The sequence below is a fragment of the Nothobranchius furzeri genome, chromosome 10 (assembly GCF_043380555.1).
Source record: "Nothobranchius furzeri strain GRZ-AD chromosome 10, NfurGRZ-RIMD1, whole genome shotgun sequence".
In the NCBI taxonomy this organism is placed as follows: Eukaryota; Metazoa; Chordata; class Actinopteri; order Cyprinodontiformes; family Nothobranchiidae; genus Nothobranchius; species Nothobranchius furzeri.
In genome coordinates this window covers 58,266,179-58,284,588 of record NC_091750.1, presented here as the reverse complement: position 1 = coordinate 58,284,588, position 18,410 = coordinate 58,266,179, and the positions used below count along the sequence as shown (strand labels likewise).

General features: G+C 39.9%; 1 protein-coding gene across 2 annotated transcripts in view; it reads left to right on the top strand.

Moving 5' to 3' along the window:
• jakmip2 (janus kinase and microtubule interacting protein 2) overlaps positions 1–7,188 on the top strand; it is a 23,520-nt gene extending 16,332 nt beyond the window's left edge. Inside the window, exons 15-24 of one of the 2 annotated variants that reach the window (XM_015961415.3) lie at positions 2,499–2,600; positions 2,687–2,740; positions 2,820–2,885; positions 2,972–3,040; positions 3,798–3,875; positions 4,014–4,064; positions 4,147–4,299; positions 4,419–4,484; positions 4,627–4,700; positions 6,882–7,010. In XM_015961415.3, coding sequence (XP_015816901.1) covers positions 2,499–2,600; positions 2,687–2,740; positions 2,820–2,885; positions 2,972–3,040; positions 3,798–3,875; positions 4,014–4,064; positions 4,147–4,299; positions 4,419–4,484; positions 4,627–4,677 — 690 coding nt within the window. In that variant the 3' untranslated portion in view covers positions 4,678–4,700; positions 6,882–7,010. Of the gene's footprint in view, positions 1–2,498; positions 2,601–2,686; positions 2,741–2,819; positions 2,886–2,971; positions 3,041–3,797; positions 3,876–4,013; positions 4,065–4,146; positions 4,300–4,418; positions 4,485–4,626; positions 4,701–6,881 lie in introns of both variants that reach the window. The other variant, XM_015961414.3, reaches the window with a different exon arrangement.
• Positions 7,189–18,410: the final 11,222 nt, after the last annotated feature.

Below are 18,410 nucleotides of genomic sequence, written 5' to 3'. Positions count from 1 at the left end.
ATGAATCCTTTCATGAGCTGAACGACAGCGGAATAATGTGACCAAAGAAGGGTTTAAGAGACGTGCTCCACTCTGCAGGCCATCGTGTGGTACATATTTTTACTTCTCAGCTGTCAAATTACTTTTTTGTGGCCTGTGAGGTTTTTGACGTGGCTCTGAAGAAGTCCTCGCTTGTCAGTCAGGCTAAAAAACAAGCTGGAAGCGGTGGGTTTTCCTGTTTTAAACCTAACCCTAACTGTAGCGTACCAAAAAGCCTGTGCTGTCTCTGACCTGCTATCACATGCAAATTAGTAACATTGTAATGGCCACGGAGAAACAGTTTGCTCTGGTTTAACATGTCATACGCATGTCCCAACTAGGGGTTGTTTCAACTAGTCGACTAGTCGACTTCACTGCTCTGTAGTGACTTTTTATGCCTGCCATCGACTAGTCGCTGTCACGTGATCTTGTCATCGACTAGTCGCTGTCACGTGATTATGAGCGACAAGATGCAGTCCTCGAAAAAGACAGCAGGTGACAAGCTCCTCCGCGTCGGGAGGCAACGCGCTGTGCCAGAGCATCGGTATCTGACGCCTGCCGTGAAACGGACATTTAACCAAATTGTGACATTTACCCTCTTGCAATTTAACCTTCCCCTCACCCCAATCCTGACCTTAACCAGCTTGCGCATGCAAAGCTCTGATTGTTGACGCGCTCCAGACATCTGCGTCCTGAGCACGGCCACAGTAACATTATCAAATTAGGTGTCACCACCTCAAAAACAAATTTAACACGTGATCGTTCATGTCGGCTCATTTCCTTTCGTGTTTTCTGTCTTTTATTTGTGCCTGATGCTTTTTGCTGCTGTGGAGCGGAGCACATCACCTGTTTTGTCCTCCGGTGACACACCTCACTGGTGCGTCCGGCGCGCAGCGAGCACTCCGCTGTTTTTGCGGTCAGTAGATCTTTTAGAACTGCAGTTCAAAGGTAACTCATAAGGTGAATATATATGAACCCAGGTAGCAGTTTTTCTTTAGGATTGAGAGGAGATGTAGGAAGATAATAAACAGAGACAGGACAGAAAAATAGTCAAATAAAAACAAGTTAGTTTTTGTACCTGCTGTTGCAACAAACAGACACCATTGAAGGTCATCAGAAATGAGGAACAGAAAATGAAATAATTATTTTAATGTTTAGAGCAGCAGGAACTCTGAGAGGCTGCAGGTGCATCAGTAAGTTTGTGGCCGCTGCGCAGGGGGAGGGGGGAGAGGGCTGAAGCGGAGCAGTATAGATGCAGAAACTACCGTTGTTAAAAGAGATGTGTTTAACTTTGAAAATGTGGGCGCAATTTTAATTGTCAAAAACTCCAGCGAACCAACCGACCCCCCGCGCCGCTTTGGGTGTATGACGTCATCAACGACTAGTCAAAGTCGACTCGATTTTCATTACTTGGCTGTCGACTTAAAAAAAAAATTAAGTCATGCAGCCCCTAGTCCCAACCCACTTCAGCGTCTGATAAATAAAAGTTTGTTGCAGTAATGCTAACTGCGAAACAACACTAGCCCAAGCTATTGCTAATGCTAGTCTGAGCTAATGTCCTTGTTGGATGGGAGGGAAACAACAAAGACTCAGCTTCCTACGGTGCCCGTTTGGTGACAGTGAGGAAAAAAAACTCGTGGCCACGAGATACTTAATGCGTGGGAACGAGTTAATAACTCGTGGCCACTAGTTATTAATGCGTTCCCATGACATATTCATACGTGGCCACGAGATACTTAATGCATTCCCATGAGTTATTCACTTGCGGCCATGAGATAGATATGTATCTCGTGGCCACGTATTTATAAGTCATGTCCACAAGTTAATAACTCGTTCCCACGCATTAAGTATCTCGTGGCTACAAGTTATTATTTTCCCCTCAATGTCACCAGAAGGGCACTGTATCTTCCAGGTTTTGTTGGAAATATCCAGACTTTGAATAAACGCCAGATAGATGCACAACCTGATGTTCTTGTCCTCTTCCTTGTTTGTTCATCCCCCCACCCTCACACAAAACAAAGTTTCTAGCTTCAGGCATCAACATTGAGCCATTGACGTAAATGTCCAGTCAGCATGGAGCTCATTTAATAATCGGGTCCTGGCCGAGTGGGCGGGATAAACCATTATTGCAGGGCTTTATTATGGATTAGGGTTTGGCCATTTATCAAGGCTCCTGGGCCATTTTGAGCCCCAACATTTGTAAAAAAAAATACTTTTTCTACGACATCTTTAATAAAACAATTCAAAGCTACGGTTATCACAGATGTCCCACATAAACCACACCTATCTCATCCTATTTTGTCACTAATATTTAATAATCTATAGACTCAATATTTTCCCTCATGCTGAACTTTCAATAAATTCTACCCCTTTTCCCCCAAATAGAGAGTGAAGACAATGAAAACATTTATTTTTAGTATTTTTTTCTTTTAGACAGACGTGTGGCGTTTTGAACAATAACATATTTGTTTATTCTTCAGGAGCGTGAACGAAGGTCGCCCCCGTTCAACCATTTGAGGATGCATCCATTCGCTGAGGGAGTCAGTGCTCTGCAGATCTACTGTATGAAGGAAGGGGTCAAGGTGAGAACTGTTAAATAAGAATTACCATCTTCTTTTTACAAATAAAATGATATTTTTAGTGTTAAACATTCTGTTTTACTTCACAGGACGTGTGCATACCAGACCTCATCAAACTGCTGGACATCCTTGGAGACAACGGGGTAATTAAGTCAGTGCATAAACGTGGAATCTGAAAAATGGGTGCATTATTTATTAAATTGCTTCTCTGTTTTTGTGCAGAACTTGAGGAACGAGGAACAAGTGGCTATCATTCAGGCTAGCACTGTGTTGTCTCTAGCAGAAAAGGTAGTAGAAGAAATAAGCAACCTGATTTTTTTTCTAAAGGATTTTGAACAGCAGTAGCTAAAGATTTGCTGCATGTCGCCCTCTAGTGGATTCAGCAGATAGAAGGCACAGAGGCAGCTCTGCATCAGAAGATGATGGACCTGGAGATAGAGATGGTGGGTCACAACAAAACTACTCATTATGACACTTTATTTTGTGAAAATTTAACATGTTTTACTGACAGATCATTAATTTAAATGATTCATGGTTACAGAAGGTGTAGTGAATGAAAGAAAATGTCACAAAATATGCAAACTTACTTTGGTTTGATTCAATTTATTATAATAAATAACAAATATTCCCTAAAATAGGAAACAAAGACTTTGAAAATATCTCCTCTACCTTAACGTTTCTCACTGAGTACCTCCAAAGTAACATGTGGTACAAACAAATTGTGACATCTAATCCTGAATTCCTTTTCTTTTCTTGCTTTTTTATTTCTCACTAATCACATCTGCTATTGCAGAGTTCACGTTTCCCCTAAAATCTCTGCATGTGTAAAGAAATATCAGTAGTTTTCTACATTTTATGACAGGTCTGCAATCTAAAGGCATAAATTATGATTTCAAAAGAAATGTCTTAAAATGTGGAAAATACATACTCTGCAAAAAATGTGTTCTTTTTGTTAAAATATTACATGTTTTACCTTAATGTTGAGCAGGCAAAAGAATCCCAATAAAAATATATTGGGGGGGGGGGGGAGATCCTATTTTGCGGTGCCTATTAATTTTTTTCCTTCAAATTGAGGATGTTGGCTCATATGACAAAACATTTAGGCACATCTGGTTTAAATAAAGCCTCATAATCTGGTAGTTTTGTAAAAATTCAAACAACTCCTTCTATAATAATCCCTGTCACTTTCTCACCACGTAGGAGATGTTCTGTAAGCAGAAAGGATACCTAGAAGAAGAGCTAGACTACAGAAAACAGGCCCTGGATCAGGCCTATATGGTAAACTACAATACACGTTGAGCACTATTTATTTTCATTTGAAGATAACATCTTGGAGTTAAATCCATAACCATGTTCGGTGAAGGTTTTGGGGTTAGTCAGGTGTAAAACTTTTCTCTGCTCTTCTTCCCTCAACAGCAAATCCAGGAGTTGGAAGCAACGTTATACAACGCTCTGCAGCAGGACAAAGTTTGTATAAGAACACAAGGATGAGACGTGTTACTTAACATTTAACCTGTCACCGTCAGATAAGCTGATCCCTCCTCTCCAGGTGATAAAGTACGGTGAGCCCCTGAACGAGCTCCAGAGGGATGAGCTGCGAATGGCTGTGGAGAAGCTGAGGAGGCAGATGCTGAGGAAGAGCAGAGAGTACGACTGCCAGATTCTCCAGGAGAGGATGGAGCTGCTGCACCAGGCCCACCAGGTCCGTCCGTCACTAACATCCTGTCCAGTTGCAGCCGCGCTGTCTGAGTTGACTGTTTTGTGTTTCTGTGCTGGATTGATCTGACATTTTGTCTTTTTTTAATTCAAACTAATTTGCAGAGAATCCGCGATCTTGAAGACAAAACAGAAATCCAGAGGAGGCAAATTAAAGACCTGGAGGAAAAGGTAGGATGTCGATATAACAAAAACCTAAATGTGTCTAAATGTTGCTACATAACATGTGTTTTCACTCCTTCTGTTACTAACACATGCCCGAACGTTCCCCTTGATTCTCTCACATCTTTATCTTTTTTATCCTTTTTTCTAGTTTCTCTTCCTATTCTTGTTCTTTTCTCTTGCCTTCATCCTTTGGCCTTGAAGTCTTTAGAGTGTCCTGCAGAGGTGAGTCCTGCTGCGTTTCTCTTCAAACCACCTGCTCTTTTCTGCACCTTAGTCCAATTCGTTGCCACTCTAGGAAAAAGTGGGAATATTCAAAGAACTCTTAAAGATCCAGTAGCTCCACGCTCATCTGAAGTTCATTTTAAGAAATGTTGAATTTACTTCACCAAGTTGTGTCAACTGGTTCCGCTAAATCTAGTTGCTTAAATGAAAACAGTAATATACACTCACTGGCCACTTTATTGGGTACACCTTGCTAGTACCTGGTTGGACTCCCTTTTGCCTTTGTCCTTCATGGCACAGATTCAACAAGGTACTGGAAACTTTCTTTGGAGATTTTGGTCCATACTGACATGATAGCATCACACAGCACCGCTCGCACATCCATGATGCGAATCTCCCGTTCCACCACATCCCAAAGATGCTCTATTGGATTAGGATCTGGTGACTGTGGAAGCCATTTGAGTCCAGTGAGCTCATTGTCATGTTTAGGAAACCAGTCTGAGATGATTGGAGCTTTATGACATGATGCATTATCCTGCTGGAAGTAGCCATCAGAAGATGGGTACACTCACTGGGATCGACAATTTCTGACATTGATGTAAACCATGTTGTGTCCCCCTCTCATAAAAAAAGAAAAACTAAAACATTCCAGGTTACTAACTTTTGTGAAAAATGGCAACTACTTCTGGGGAAAGCACCGTGGCAGCTGAATCTCATTCTCCCTAAGCACGACGATGTGTGCATTAGTTAGTCATTTTTGGTTTTTCTCATTCTGTTTATCGCAGCTATGGTGATAAAACGTTTATAAATATCTTCAGCAAGCCTTGGGTGAAGATTCTTGTTTTGTTTTAGTCGTTTGTTAGCTGGCTAGCTACACGTAGCTATGTGCTGTGAGGATAGCATACATTCACTACACAGGAAACATTTGTTGTGCCAAAAAAACTAAAATATAACTTTACCTCAGATCTGTCACATGTTGACAGACAGGAGAAGTAGCTGAAGAGTTTGATACATCATTTGTGTATGGTATGCAACAGTTATGTCCTTGAAAGACTGAAAACTGATATTTTCCAATATTAATGTTAATGCTGAAATCGGCTGATATTAATGGTAGACCGATAATATCAAATATCCTTAAACTTTATGTCTGAGCAGCTAGGTTTAGTGGAACCAGTTGACGTAACAATTTAGTTAAATAAACTCAACACATCATTCCCTAGAATATATAACAATCACTTGACCCCAGTTGTCAATTTTCCATTTTGTCTTTATCTATAAATATTCAGATTTTTATTGTCTTTCTAACATCATTCTCAGTATCTTCAGTCCCCATTTATCTCATTTCATGCTATTTTTATTCCGTGTCTGGGATGCAGTTATGCATTCAGCAAAAAAATAAAAAAGTATTGTTCCTATTTTTAAACTAAACTTTTTCATGCAAAATCATCACTACCATTCAAAAGCTGTTTGACTGCGGGCGCTAGTGGCAATAGTGTATTACACATAAACCTCCAATGTGATAAGACTCTTATTCTTATCTTATAATAGAGCTTTTTTTATTTGTTTATTTTAGAGTCAAAGTACAAATGTGACAATCTCTTAAACAAAAAATAGGTCCAAAATGTTATATTTTTATGCCTAAAGATGAATTTTTTCAGAATATATTTGGACACATTTGATCATAGTTCCTGCATTCTGATTTTAAATTAGAGCCAATTTCATGAAAAAGGACATTTTAGTTTTACAACAGCAGAATTTTGGCTCCTTTGTGCTTTTTCAGATTTTTTTTTTACACTTTAAGAAATTAAATGTTGAAAAAACTTAACCAAGTTATGTCAGCTGGTTAGTAGCTTAAATGTAAATAGTAATATACATTTACGCTTAACATAACAACATATATCAATGTAGACAGCTCTTCATTTAAACATCCAGGTTTAGGGGAACCAGTTGACATAACTTGGTTAAGTAGAGTAAAGTCAACATTTTATTTCTTACAGTGTAGTGGAATTAAAAGCTACTTTGAATGGTCTCATGTGCTAAATTTGACTAATTTCTGCCCAAACTTGTGGCTTATCTGTAGAACTCTAACTCTGGTAACAATTTTAGCTGCATCTCACATTTATGTAGAGGTTTTAATTTGTGTTGAGGGTCAATGTTTTAACAGTCTCTTTTCTTTTCCAGGTCTTACACGAGCTTGTGGACCCCGTGTGGGACTTTGGTGTTATTTACGTGTTGGACAAGCTGAAACAGTCCGTGTAACAGTGACTGTGTCGTGACACCACTGACTCCTGGTGGTGTTGGTGAATTTGATTTGATCACACGTGAGACTTTACTTTCATGGCTCTCGTTTCAAATGGGCTAGAGCATTTTCTGGAATAAGATGAAAACATATTTGTTTTTCCTGCAGAGAAAGACGCTATAAGAGCAGCTTAAAAAACATGCACCCACACAATTATATCGACACATGTTTATGAACACGCATGCATATGCAACTGCAAAACAAACACGCTTTGACAACTAAAAACCAAAGCCTGGGAAATGTTCTCTCTGCCATGCAGAGACCAGCATTCGGCCACAGTGGGAACAGAAACAGAAATCTCATGAACAATGCGGAAGACAGCTGCAGCTTTTCACACTTTTACATCAAATTCCTTTGCCATCCAAATCTGTGAGAACGTTTTTCTACGAATGCAACCTCTCGGCGAGTAAAAAACATGCTGACTCAGGGCCCACGCGCGCAGTAGCTGTCGGACTGGTGCTGACCTCAAGTCAGATAACAATAACAAACACTCGGGACGCAGCGTCCCACCCCACCTGCCGTCACTGCTCTCAGAATGGTGCTGACACACACCGCTTGTGCTCTCCAGCTATCTGGGAAACGACGTGTGTACAGACGCTAAAGAGGGATCAGGGACACTCAGGTTGATGCGTCATCACTGGACTCAGTAAAAGGAGATGGAAAAAGTGGAATGACATCCTCTGATCCAGCTCCGTTTGGATCCCCACAGGAAGAAAACTACATATTGCTGAACTGCTTTCATGATGTTTGAAAAGCCAGCAGACTTTAGCAGCGGCCCTCTGGTTGTCTTTTTTACTGTCTCCCACCAGGATTTCCAGAGGGAGGTGAAAACTATAATTTGTTGTAATATATGCATTGTGAATATGTACATGAGTGTGGATTATCTCTTGTAGTTTCTCTTATGATTTTTTTTGTGAATAGGACTTTTTTTTACTCTCTGAAGCAGCTTGAACAGTTATTGTACTTAGCGGTTTATAAATTGCTTGTTTCATTGTGGTGATAGCTGCAAAGAGGAGCTTTATTCCCTTGAAAGTTTATAAATGAGAAAGTGTTGGAAAACGACTGTGGTTAAAAAAAGAAAGAAATGTTTGCCCCTACTGACTTTTTTCCCCTTTTTACCATAAAAACTACTGGATTTATGATTCAGTGTTCTAAAGTGTGTTGCATTGCTGCTACGCTGCAGTGGATGCTACAATCTAAGAAAAGAAATGTTGAATTTACCAAGTTATGTGAACTGGTTTCACTGAACCTAGCTGCGTATGGATATGGATACGTACTACCTTTTACATTGAAAGCAGAAATCTGGAGTTTTTTTCTCAGCGGGCACCATCTATGGGCGGAAAACATGTATTGCACCTTCAAGCACCCCCCCACACACACACACACCCACTGTGATTAATGGAAGCAACGCCTCTTCCTGACCTCCTGCACAACGTTTTACAGTTATTATCGTTACGTTACACTGTTGATTCACAAAATCACAATTTTTAAAAGAGTTACTAGTTTAAGAAATTTCACCAACTCTGTATCAATCTTAGTACTTTTGCAAAGGCGTGCATGCTCTGTGATAGATATTTGTACGTGAGTGGATGTTTAAGGCTATTGAAAAAGCCCAAGTCGAAATCGTCCAAAGTTGACGCCAAAACTGTTTCAAATGAGCTCCATTCTTGAGCCAACACCATCTTTGTAGTTTATCCCCATTGCAGCTCTGGTTCTAGGCCTGCCCAATGTCAGTCTACATGCATAGGGCGCTGTGATTGGCTAGGCCTAAAATAAGCCAATGGTTGATCTGCTGAAGCTACAATAGAGCATGGCTAGACCAACCTTTAGAGCTTTTGCAACTGCTATGGTTTGTTTAGCTGTCTAGTTCATAATTCCTGAAACGGAGAACACTCAGGATTGCTGGAAACAGTTGATGTAACTTGGTTGAGAAAACATCACTTCAACATTTCATTTCTGTGTGGTTTTCAAAACTGTAAATATTTCTATAATCATTTGAAATTTTGTGCATCCAGTCTGTTGGATTCAAATCTTACAGCTAATGTCCTAAAGAGTATCAAATTAATTCCAAATAATAGACTAAAACTAACCCACAGCCTTCAAATCTAGCAGGTTTTTATTTCTCTTTTTCTAACCAAAACCTCTTTGATACTTACTTTTACTAAACTGTACCGGCTACATAAGGGTCCATTTCAATAGAGTGAAACAGGAGAAAGTGAATGCAATGCTACACCTGCTCCACTTCTTGTCCATTAAGCAAGCTCCGAGCCCAGAGAATGAAATATTTACCAGCTTGTTCTCTGTAAAGTCGAGCATCAGTAAAGGAATCTGCCATCATTCTGACCCCATTCATATACTCAGGCTCTAAGTGGGATCTCATTACACTGCTCTCAGTTACTACAACTACTCCATTCACTTTGCTTTATCAAGGAAAAGGCCTGTTATCAGAGTTACTATGCAGAGTTTGTACTTTGCTGCTAACAGGCAGTTTATTTAGTTAAAAAATGTCCTTAGTCTTAATTAAAGGTCCAGTCAGTAAGGGTTTTACAGTGAAATAATCACAAATAAGTCTAACGTCCCAATCATGTTGGAAGGAAGGGTCTATTGCAGGGATATTCAATTCCGGGTCTGGAGGACCAGTATATAGCACGTTTTTGTTTTAACTCTGTTTCAACACACCTAATTTAAATCAGCAGGTGCTGCACAGGTGACTCAACCACTGAATCAAGTGTGTTGGAGCAGAAAAACCACTAAAACGTGCTGGATACCGGCCCTCCAGGCCCAGAATAGAACACTGCTGCATGGCCTATTGCAACAGATTTCATTCTCAGTTGGCCGAAGAAGGATGTAGCTTTTAGCACAGTCCCAATACTCACACTGCAGCCTACGGCCCTCTACGAAGTGCACTTGGTGGAAGTTCATGTAAGGCTTTGATTGTGTAGTAAAAAAGTGTGCACATAATTGCAGAATTGAGACGGTGAGCAATGCTTCATTGACCTGTGCACTGTGTTGTATCTTGGTGACTCTCAAATGGGGATGCCAGTTGCTATTTGAGCTAATTTGCTGCCGGAAATGATATTGCAACAAGGAAATACCCACCAGTACCATTATCAGTTATTATGTGCCAACAGATATGTAATGCATATTTTTAACAGAGAAACTTTTGATCATAGACAATAATTCAATATTCAGTAATTCAGTACAATAGTAACCTAAACTCCAAAATATATTTTCAAAAAGGGCATCTGAGCTGTTTATCCACTTTCTCAAATTTCCCACACAGCAATGGATTGTGGGTAATACCCTTCGCCGAAGTCTGCACCGATGTGGACCTTGGCGAAGTGCAGATCAAGGGTGCAAAAAGAGCAATTAAGGGGTGCAAAGGTGAAAGTGTGAGTATTGGAATAGGGCCTATGTTTAAAATCTGTACCACCTCCATACTTCCTGGTTCCACAGCCAATCACACGTGAGCCAAGTTTTAGCCGACAAACGCTGCTGCGCCTGCATTTGTAATCCGACACGCGGATAGCAAACAGCAGCATCATTGTAGAAAGAATGTTAGCCATTAAAAGACGTGGCCCAGAAGTTATTACCTGTAACCCTAAGAAGCCACTGCATCTTTCTTGTTTTACTCTAATATTGGGCAAAGAAGACTAGAGGCTAACGTTGAGCTAATAATGGTAATGATGAATTAGATAAAAGTTGGCTTTACAGTGAAATGTATGAATCTACTTATCAACCTATTGTGTCTGACCCAACTTCATTTGCCATCTAGAATCTTCTGGCCTTAATCCGTACCTGGCAACCACCATGAAAATCACAAAGGAGGTTGGAGGGTGGGTTTCACCAAAACTTGTTTGTTCTGATTCATCAACTGCAGTACCCACATGTGACCACAAGAAGTCATTCTCTCCTAATGCACCTTTAAATGTGCCACATATAAATGTAGGATAACGTTGCAATCCTCTCAGTAACTAAATGCCACATTTTTCACTCCATAGCATGCTAACATGCTAACAAGACCTTGATGTATTTTCTCTTTTATCTCCATGATCTCTATGATTGTGTGTCACAAATATACATCACATGATTTATTTTCAAATTCAGAACCAATGATTTGTTTGTCTTCCATTAATAAAACCCCACATTATTTTATTTTAGGTTTTTTAGTAAGCAGAAAAAATGGAATAAAAACCTTTGAAGATTTTTAGGGAAAGAATCATGACATGTGACTAATGCATCTAATGTTTCTGCTGTCTGTACATTTTCTTTTTCTTGGAGAACAAGAGCAAAAATATGTTTATTTGTAATATTTTCCATATATATATATATATTTATATATATATACATAAATATTTTTTCTTGTATTACAAACTGCTATGTATTCCAGGAGGGTTAAAAAGTGAGGATTTTTTTTTTAAATATTGTTTGTATAAATGAATGTATGTATATGTCTTATTCACTTTGTTTTTCAGTAGTAAATATGATTTTATAATTTGAACATTTATTTATCGCTATGGAAGCAAACTTAGCATCAAGTTTGTTTTAAAAGCAAAATCATTTTCATGCTACATTATTTTTTTCTTGATTTTATTCTGACTTATTTTACATTGCACTTTATTGTCAATCCCTATTATTGTCCAGTAGCTGTTATAATTTCGTGTCCTAGAAGACACACATGAAGCTGTGGTTAACTGTTATTTCCCACTCACTGTAACTCACTGTAACCAATAGAAAAAAATCTACTACAATCAGCATTAATGAGTATTTTATCATTAACAATGAGGAAAACCTAAGTCTGCATCACAAAACAGCATTTTATGATATTTTAGTTTTCGCTGCCCTGCAGTTTGGTCATGGAAATGCTCCGAATTAAACAATTCCAATAAGTTCCTCAGAATAACAATTGTTGGATTTTTTAAGCCTATTTATATTTAATGAACTGTTTCTCCAGTTTCTGTTGTTGTCTGGCTCTCTGAAAGGATGTTTGTCATGACCGCTCTTCTATCTGTTCTCCCTTCATTACTCATGCAGCGGTCTGTTAGACTGAATAACTGCCTTCTACAACTACAAAAAGGGAAATAAAGTTTGAAATGAACAACAAAAAGAGTTATGTCTTACTATTTTCAATACATTTTTTGAGTTTGCACAATTTTCACTTTTAGTCTTAACTCTTGACGACGAGGTTATTGTAAAAGGAAAAGCATTAAAATTATGTAATTCTTGGACAAACTTTTTGAAAATCCAGGCCACTACATTGTTATTTGGTGGTTCAGTTTGCAAGTCAACGTTCAGTCTGGTGAAAAATACACAATGACCTTGATGTGACTCTATGGCAGCTTGCACTTACTGGGAGCCAGTTTAACCTCATTTCAGCAGCAGCTGCCAAATTAGCTGAAGCATCCCAGGAGGATGCAGCTGCCCCGTCTGCTTGTGGAAACAGATAATTTTTCTATTTGTTTTATGAAAAAGTGAATTTAAACCAAACATGCCAGCTATTTCTAGTGAATCAAACAAAACCCATGAGCTACCAGAGGTGCAGCCCTCTGCAGTCTAATAAATATAATACAGTTTATTTTAATAATCCAAGAATATTTGGATATTCTCTCTCATTTTATCTTTAATAACTGTCTTAAAACTGTCTTCTCAAACCACCAGTGAGTCGTGGCAAGCTGCTGCTCATACTGAGCCATGTTCTGTTGGAGGTTTCTTCCTTTTAAAGAGGAGTTTTCCTCCCCACTGTCACTACATGCTTGTACCAAATGGGGGTTGTATTACCGCATGTCTCAGACACAGAATGTCAATGACTCCATGCAACCTGCTGGGTTTCCTTAGGAAACTTTTAACTAATCAGCTTAATTAACTGAACTCAAAGCACTAAGTTGTTTCAGTTGGGATGTCTACTTTGTAAAGTGTCTTGAGACAACTCTTGATGTGATTTGGCACTGTGTATATATACTGAACTAAAACAAAATATATTTTACTAGTATAATTCTGAAATGTATTTAATTTGGTTTTAAAATCCATTTTACTCAACAATAAAGAGTGTGTCTTAGTTCTACTAAGGTTAATCAAAATGAAATCCTGTCAACTTTTAAAGGTTTCAGTTGTGAAAGGCTTCTTGAGCCAAATCCATGAAGACCAGAGGGTGTGAATTTGCCAAGCTCGTTCCAGTCTGTCATCAGTACCTCTTGCCTGAATTCACGGTGGCAGTGTGACAGCGTTGGTTTACTATAACTAGCTAACTCACCTTGCAGAGCCCTGCTTTGTTCCAGAGGTAAAATCTCAATAATTCAGAGAAATATCACTTATTTTTTAGTTAAGTCACAATAGTGTAGTACAAGTACTTAATTACTGTACTTAAAGTGACAATGTGTGGTTTTTACCATTAATCTCTGGAAATATCAATTGAAATGTTGTAGTAAATGAATTAAAAGATGCCCAATTGTTGAAAAAATCGGTGGTTTCTCAACATATTGTCATGATCCTGCCATGTCCTGACCTCCATGCTACCACCATCCACCTCATCAGCCTTCATGCATCACATGTGGTCCCCTAATCAAGCTCATGCCACACACCTGCCTCACCAGCTATACATTCCACAGTCTACCACCAGCACTCTGCCAGGTTATTGAACGCACCTGCTAGTAGATCTTCCAGCCGTTTCATCTTGCCTGATCATTGCCTACAACCTCGTTTCACGCCTCACCCTCACCAAGAACTCTGCCTGCCTCCACGACCTATGCCTGACCATGACCACATCCTGAATCTATCTTGTTCTGATCCACGCCTGTAGTTGACTACGTCTCTCGCCTGCTCCTCGTATCTGCTTCGTATCATCCTGGTTCCGACCCACGCCTGCCCTCGACTCTGCTCCGGTAACATCTCAATTCAATTCAATTCAAGTTTATTTATATAGCGCCAAACCACGACAAGAGTCGTCTCAAGGCACTTCACATAATAAAAATTCCAATTCAGGTCAGTTCATTAAGCCAATCAGAAATAATGTTTCCTATATAAGGAACCCAGCAAATTGCATCAATTCACTGACTAGTGTCAGTGACTATACAGCAATCCTCATACCAAGCAAGCAAGCATAAAGCGACAGTGGAGAGGAAAACTCCCTTTTAACAGGAAGAAACCTCCAGAGAATCCTGGCTCAGTATAAGCAGCCATCCTCCACGACTCATTGGGGATCTCCTCTTAGCTTCAGGCTAATAAAGACTGTTTTCTATTGCCTACTGTGCTCTGGTGTCTTACGGTCCTCAGCCAAGCTTCACGACACATATCACCATAAAAATCAGTACTAAAATACATGGGAGCGGGTCTAAGACTCTGACGCCATTTTGGATGCCATGTTTCCTTCTACGGAGGTCTGTGAGGACAAAATTCATTTACTGATTTGTAACAAATGGTTACAAAACTTTCACCACTAATAAACATTGTTGCTTTACACATTTACCTCTTCTCTCATTGCCAGTGTAACGTGAGGAAATATGGGTTTTCTGTCACAATGGTGGTGCTGGACTCAGCTGGGTCAAAGCTGGGTCATTGAGAACTTTCACCCACAGATTAAGACCTGAACGCCAGCAAGTCTGGGAGGAAACCATAACATCAGCCACCTGCAGTCTACCAGAAGATGTGTTTCCATGAGTTGTACCCAGACCAAGTCAAAACATAAAGTTTAAACTTCTTTTTTTGATTTTAATGTTAGAGTAACCATTACCATTTTGCTCATTATAAATGTGTTTTAATCAAATGAATGACTATTATGCTTTTGGGTAATTATAAGAGATTTAATGAATCCATTCTTAAATAGTGTTGAGAATGTTTGTTACTGACCTTCACACACACCCAAGCACACAAACATTCACACACACCCACACACATCTGCTCACAGTAAACTCCAAACACATTTGCTGACGAACACGTTTGCTTTGAGAAGAGAAAGGTTTTTGGTAAGTTTGAGTCTTATGATTTGAGTTCGTGTTGGACAACGAAAGAGAACAGACCTGAAAACCAAAGGGGGGGCAGAGCCTGTTGGCTCGTTCTTCCCCCCTTTCACGCTGTTTCTGTCAGCCAGACAGAATAGCTGAATCGCGACTTCTAACGCAGACTCATTACCGAGTCTTTTGATTTCTGAGTGAATTAACTTAAGAAAGCGCGTCGACAAAACATTTTACCATCAACGTGTACCGAGGGCAACTCTGGACCGGTTCCGTTCGACACCTACGTCTTCCCTGTCAGCCGTTGAGTGTCATCTGGATGAACCACAACATCCTCCACGGCCCGGATCCGAAAGAGGGTCCACAAGAGTTTGGTGAGACAGAGCACGGTGTTTAGCGTTTGGATGCATCTTTTCCAACTAAACCTAAGTTTATTCAAACCATCACTTTTCACTCAGACACCTGTTTCTTCCTGAAGCAAAATCACCTCATGTTCAATTCTCACCACACTTTGCACCCACACGCATCCATAATCACATCATATCACTCTCACAACTCACGACATTCTCAATCTTCATAAATTCACCAGAAGGTCTATTTGAGCAAGAACAACATATCAACTGTTAAAGATTGTCCCACAAAGTTGCCAATGTTGATTGTTTATTTCCTGTTTGTCAATTTCAAAATCATTAGTTTAATTTGAAGAATTAAAACTTTTAATTGTCAAACTGGTTTCCTCATTGAACTGAAACACAGACACTCAGATATTATCGGCAGTTTATCGATGAAAACAACCTTTGAGTCTTCTTAACAACAAAACTGAGTAAAGACAGTTTCTCCTTACAATATGACCAGCCGGCCAGTTTTACAATATGGCTGAGCAACCAAGTTTTTCTTTACACCAGTGATGAAAGGGAATCTGATGTTCTTGTTGTTTTGCTGGAGGTTGCACCCCCATGGATTTGTTTTTTGCCGTAATGGCCATCCGTTGGTAAGGTCTTATTTGAACCCAAAAATAATTCTTGCTTGCAGTGATTTTAGGTATGTACTGCCCCTTTTTGTCAGGGAAAATACACACTGTAACTTTAAGTAACCTTTTTCTTAAGTTCAACAGTACATTTTACTTTTACGCCGCTACATTTCCCGTTAATGAAAACTTTTGCTATTTAAAGGCTTTTACTTAAGTCAAAAATGTCTTGGATATTTTCACTTTTACGTAAGTATTTTTACCCCTTAAACTATTTCCTCCACCACTGGTATTTTGCATGTCAGTAACAATCTGAAAAATGTACCTTTGACAGTGGACCCCCCCCCCCCCCCCCCCAAAAAAAACCCCCAAAACAAATAAAATCAACGGTTATGACAATGCTGGCAGCTGAAAGGCCAAGCTTGCAGTAAACAACTGTGTCCCAGAAGCAAAACAACAAAGCCAGGCACGGGGGGCATGCTGTGTACTCTGCCGCATCACATTTAATTCTTTCTAAGGCAGCTGAGCTAGGTGCTGTCAGCATGTAATGTGTAAACTTCTAAAACACCTATACGTGTCAAGGATAAGAGGAGAATTTAATGGATTAGTCAAGATTCTCCTCATTTAAACTTTTAATGGATTTAAAATCTAAATATCATCAAAATGATCCTGAAAACTGCTTTTTTTTTTCTTTTCGGGGACCCAGTCAGGTGTCAGTTGCTAGGTATGAGGAAATTATGTCATCTTTGATTTTCTTGGGGTCCTTGCGTCTCCTTCTGGTTTTATTTTCTGAACTCAGTTGTTGGTCTTGCCTTTCTGCTAATTTGCCACACCTGCTCAGCATACCTGTTCCTGATATAAATTACCCACATGACCCACAAACCAACACGTGCTGAGGGTGTGAGAATGTGTTGCACAAACACACAAGGAAAAAAAGTTCCATTTGACTCAACATGCCTTTTTTTGTAAAAACAACAAAAGCTTTCTCTAACTTGTGAGAAAATGCGGATGAGCTGGTTTGTTACACAACTATCCTCCTGCTTTATGGGTGATGCTGTTGACTCCTGATCTTTTCTCAGGCCTCAGCAGTCTGAAACCTGCTGGAGGAAGCTGACGACGCGGTCTTGTCACATTTGAGCTGATGTAAGTTAACACATGTAGGTGTCACTGCTGCAGGGTCAGACGAGCAGAATTATCAGCTTCATCATGCTTTGAGTTGTGCTTTGAGTGCAAAGAGGAAGGTGCTGAAAGGACAGCGACACCTGTGTTGTCAGCATGGCACACACCCGTTTACGCCAAATATTGCTTCTATCTATCTATCTATCTATCTATCTATCTATCTATCTATCTATCTATCTATCTATCTATCTATCTATCTATCTATCTATCTATCTATCTATCTATCTATCCTTTATAATGCATTTTATTACCATCAGTTAGCTCTTATTCATAGCTGTGAGGCGCTGAGGCCACATCCTGTGCATAAAGTTCCTCTAGCTTTAACTCAAACGCCGTTTGCTACTGACACACACACACACACACACACACACACACACACACACACACACACACACACACACACACACACACACACACACACACACACACACACACACACAGCCTCAACGCGGGTTTCAACTCGCGTCCTTCTTGGTCGGGGTTCTCCATCATGACGCAGCGCGGAGGACACCGGCTGAAACCCGAGGACGACCTCCCGGTTTATCTCGCCCGTCCCGGCTCGGCTGAGCACGTTCCCCGGCAGAAATACGGCGGCTTGTTCTGCAGCGTCCAGGACGCTCATGACAGTAAAACTATTGACTTTGATGCCCTCAGTGTTGGACAGAGAAGCTCCAGATTCCCGAGGAGCGTCAGACGAGATCAAGAGGAGAGGAGAAGCCCGGCGAACGGCAACAGGAGCCCCGATGATTTAGGAATAAGCCCCGGAGAGATGCAACCCGGAGGAGTCGAAGTGCTCCAGGACCTGGGGGATGGAAAGGTGAGCAGGTTGCTGCAACAGTGGTGGGTGGCAGCTCCTGTTTCCACAAATTCTCCTAGTTCTTTATTCTACACTGTAAGAAAGGAAATGTTGAATTAACTTAACCAGTGTGTCAGCTAGGGCCACTGATAGTTGCTTAAATGTAAAGAGTACTATACATTTACTTTGAAGAACAAGTGTGCATTATTACTCTTTACATTTAACTAACAAGGTTTAGTGGAGCCGGTTGACATTTAGATAAGTTATTCAACATTTTATTTCCTACAGTTTAGTTGCTCCTCTGTGTTGTTCAGGTAAGATCAATTAAATTAACTCCAGTGGCTTAAGTTTAAATTTTAAACATGTACTTTTCATTTAATCCCCATTTGGGATGACATACAGAAACAAATGGAAAATGAATTTTATGAAGGTAGTGGATAATTTGCATTGAAGACAAGAAAGCAGACATACTCTCCAGTGATGACCAAGTTTAGTTGGGAGAGTTAGATCAAATGTAGCTTCT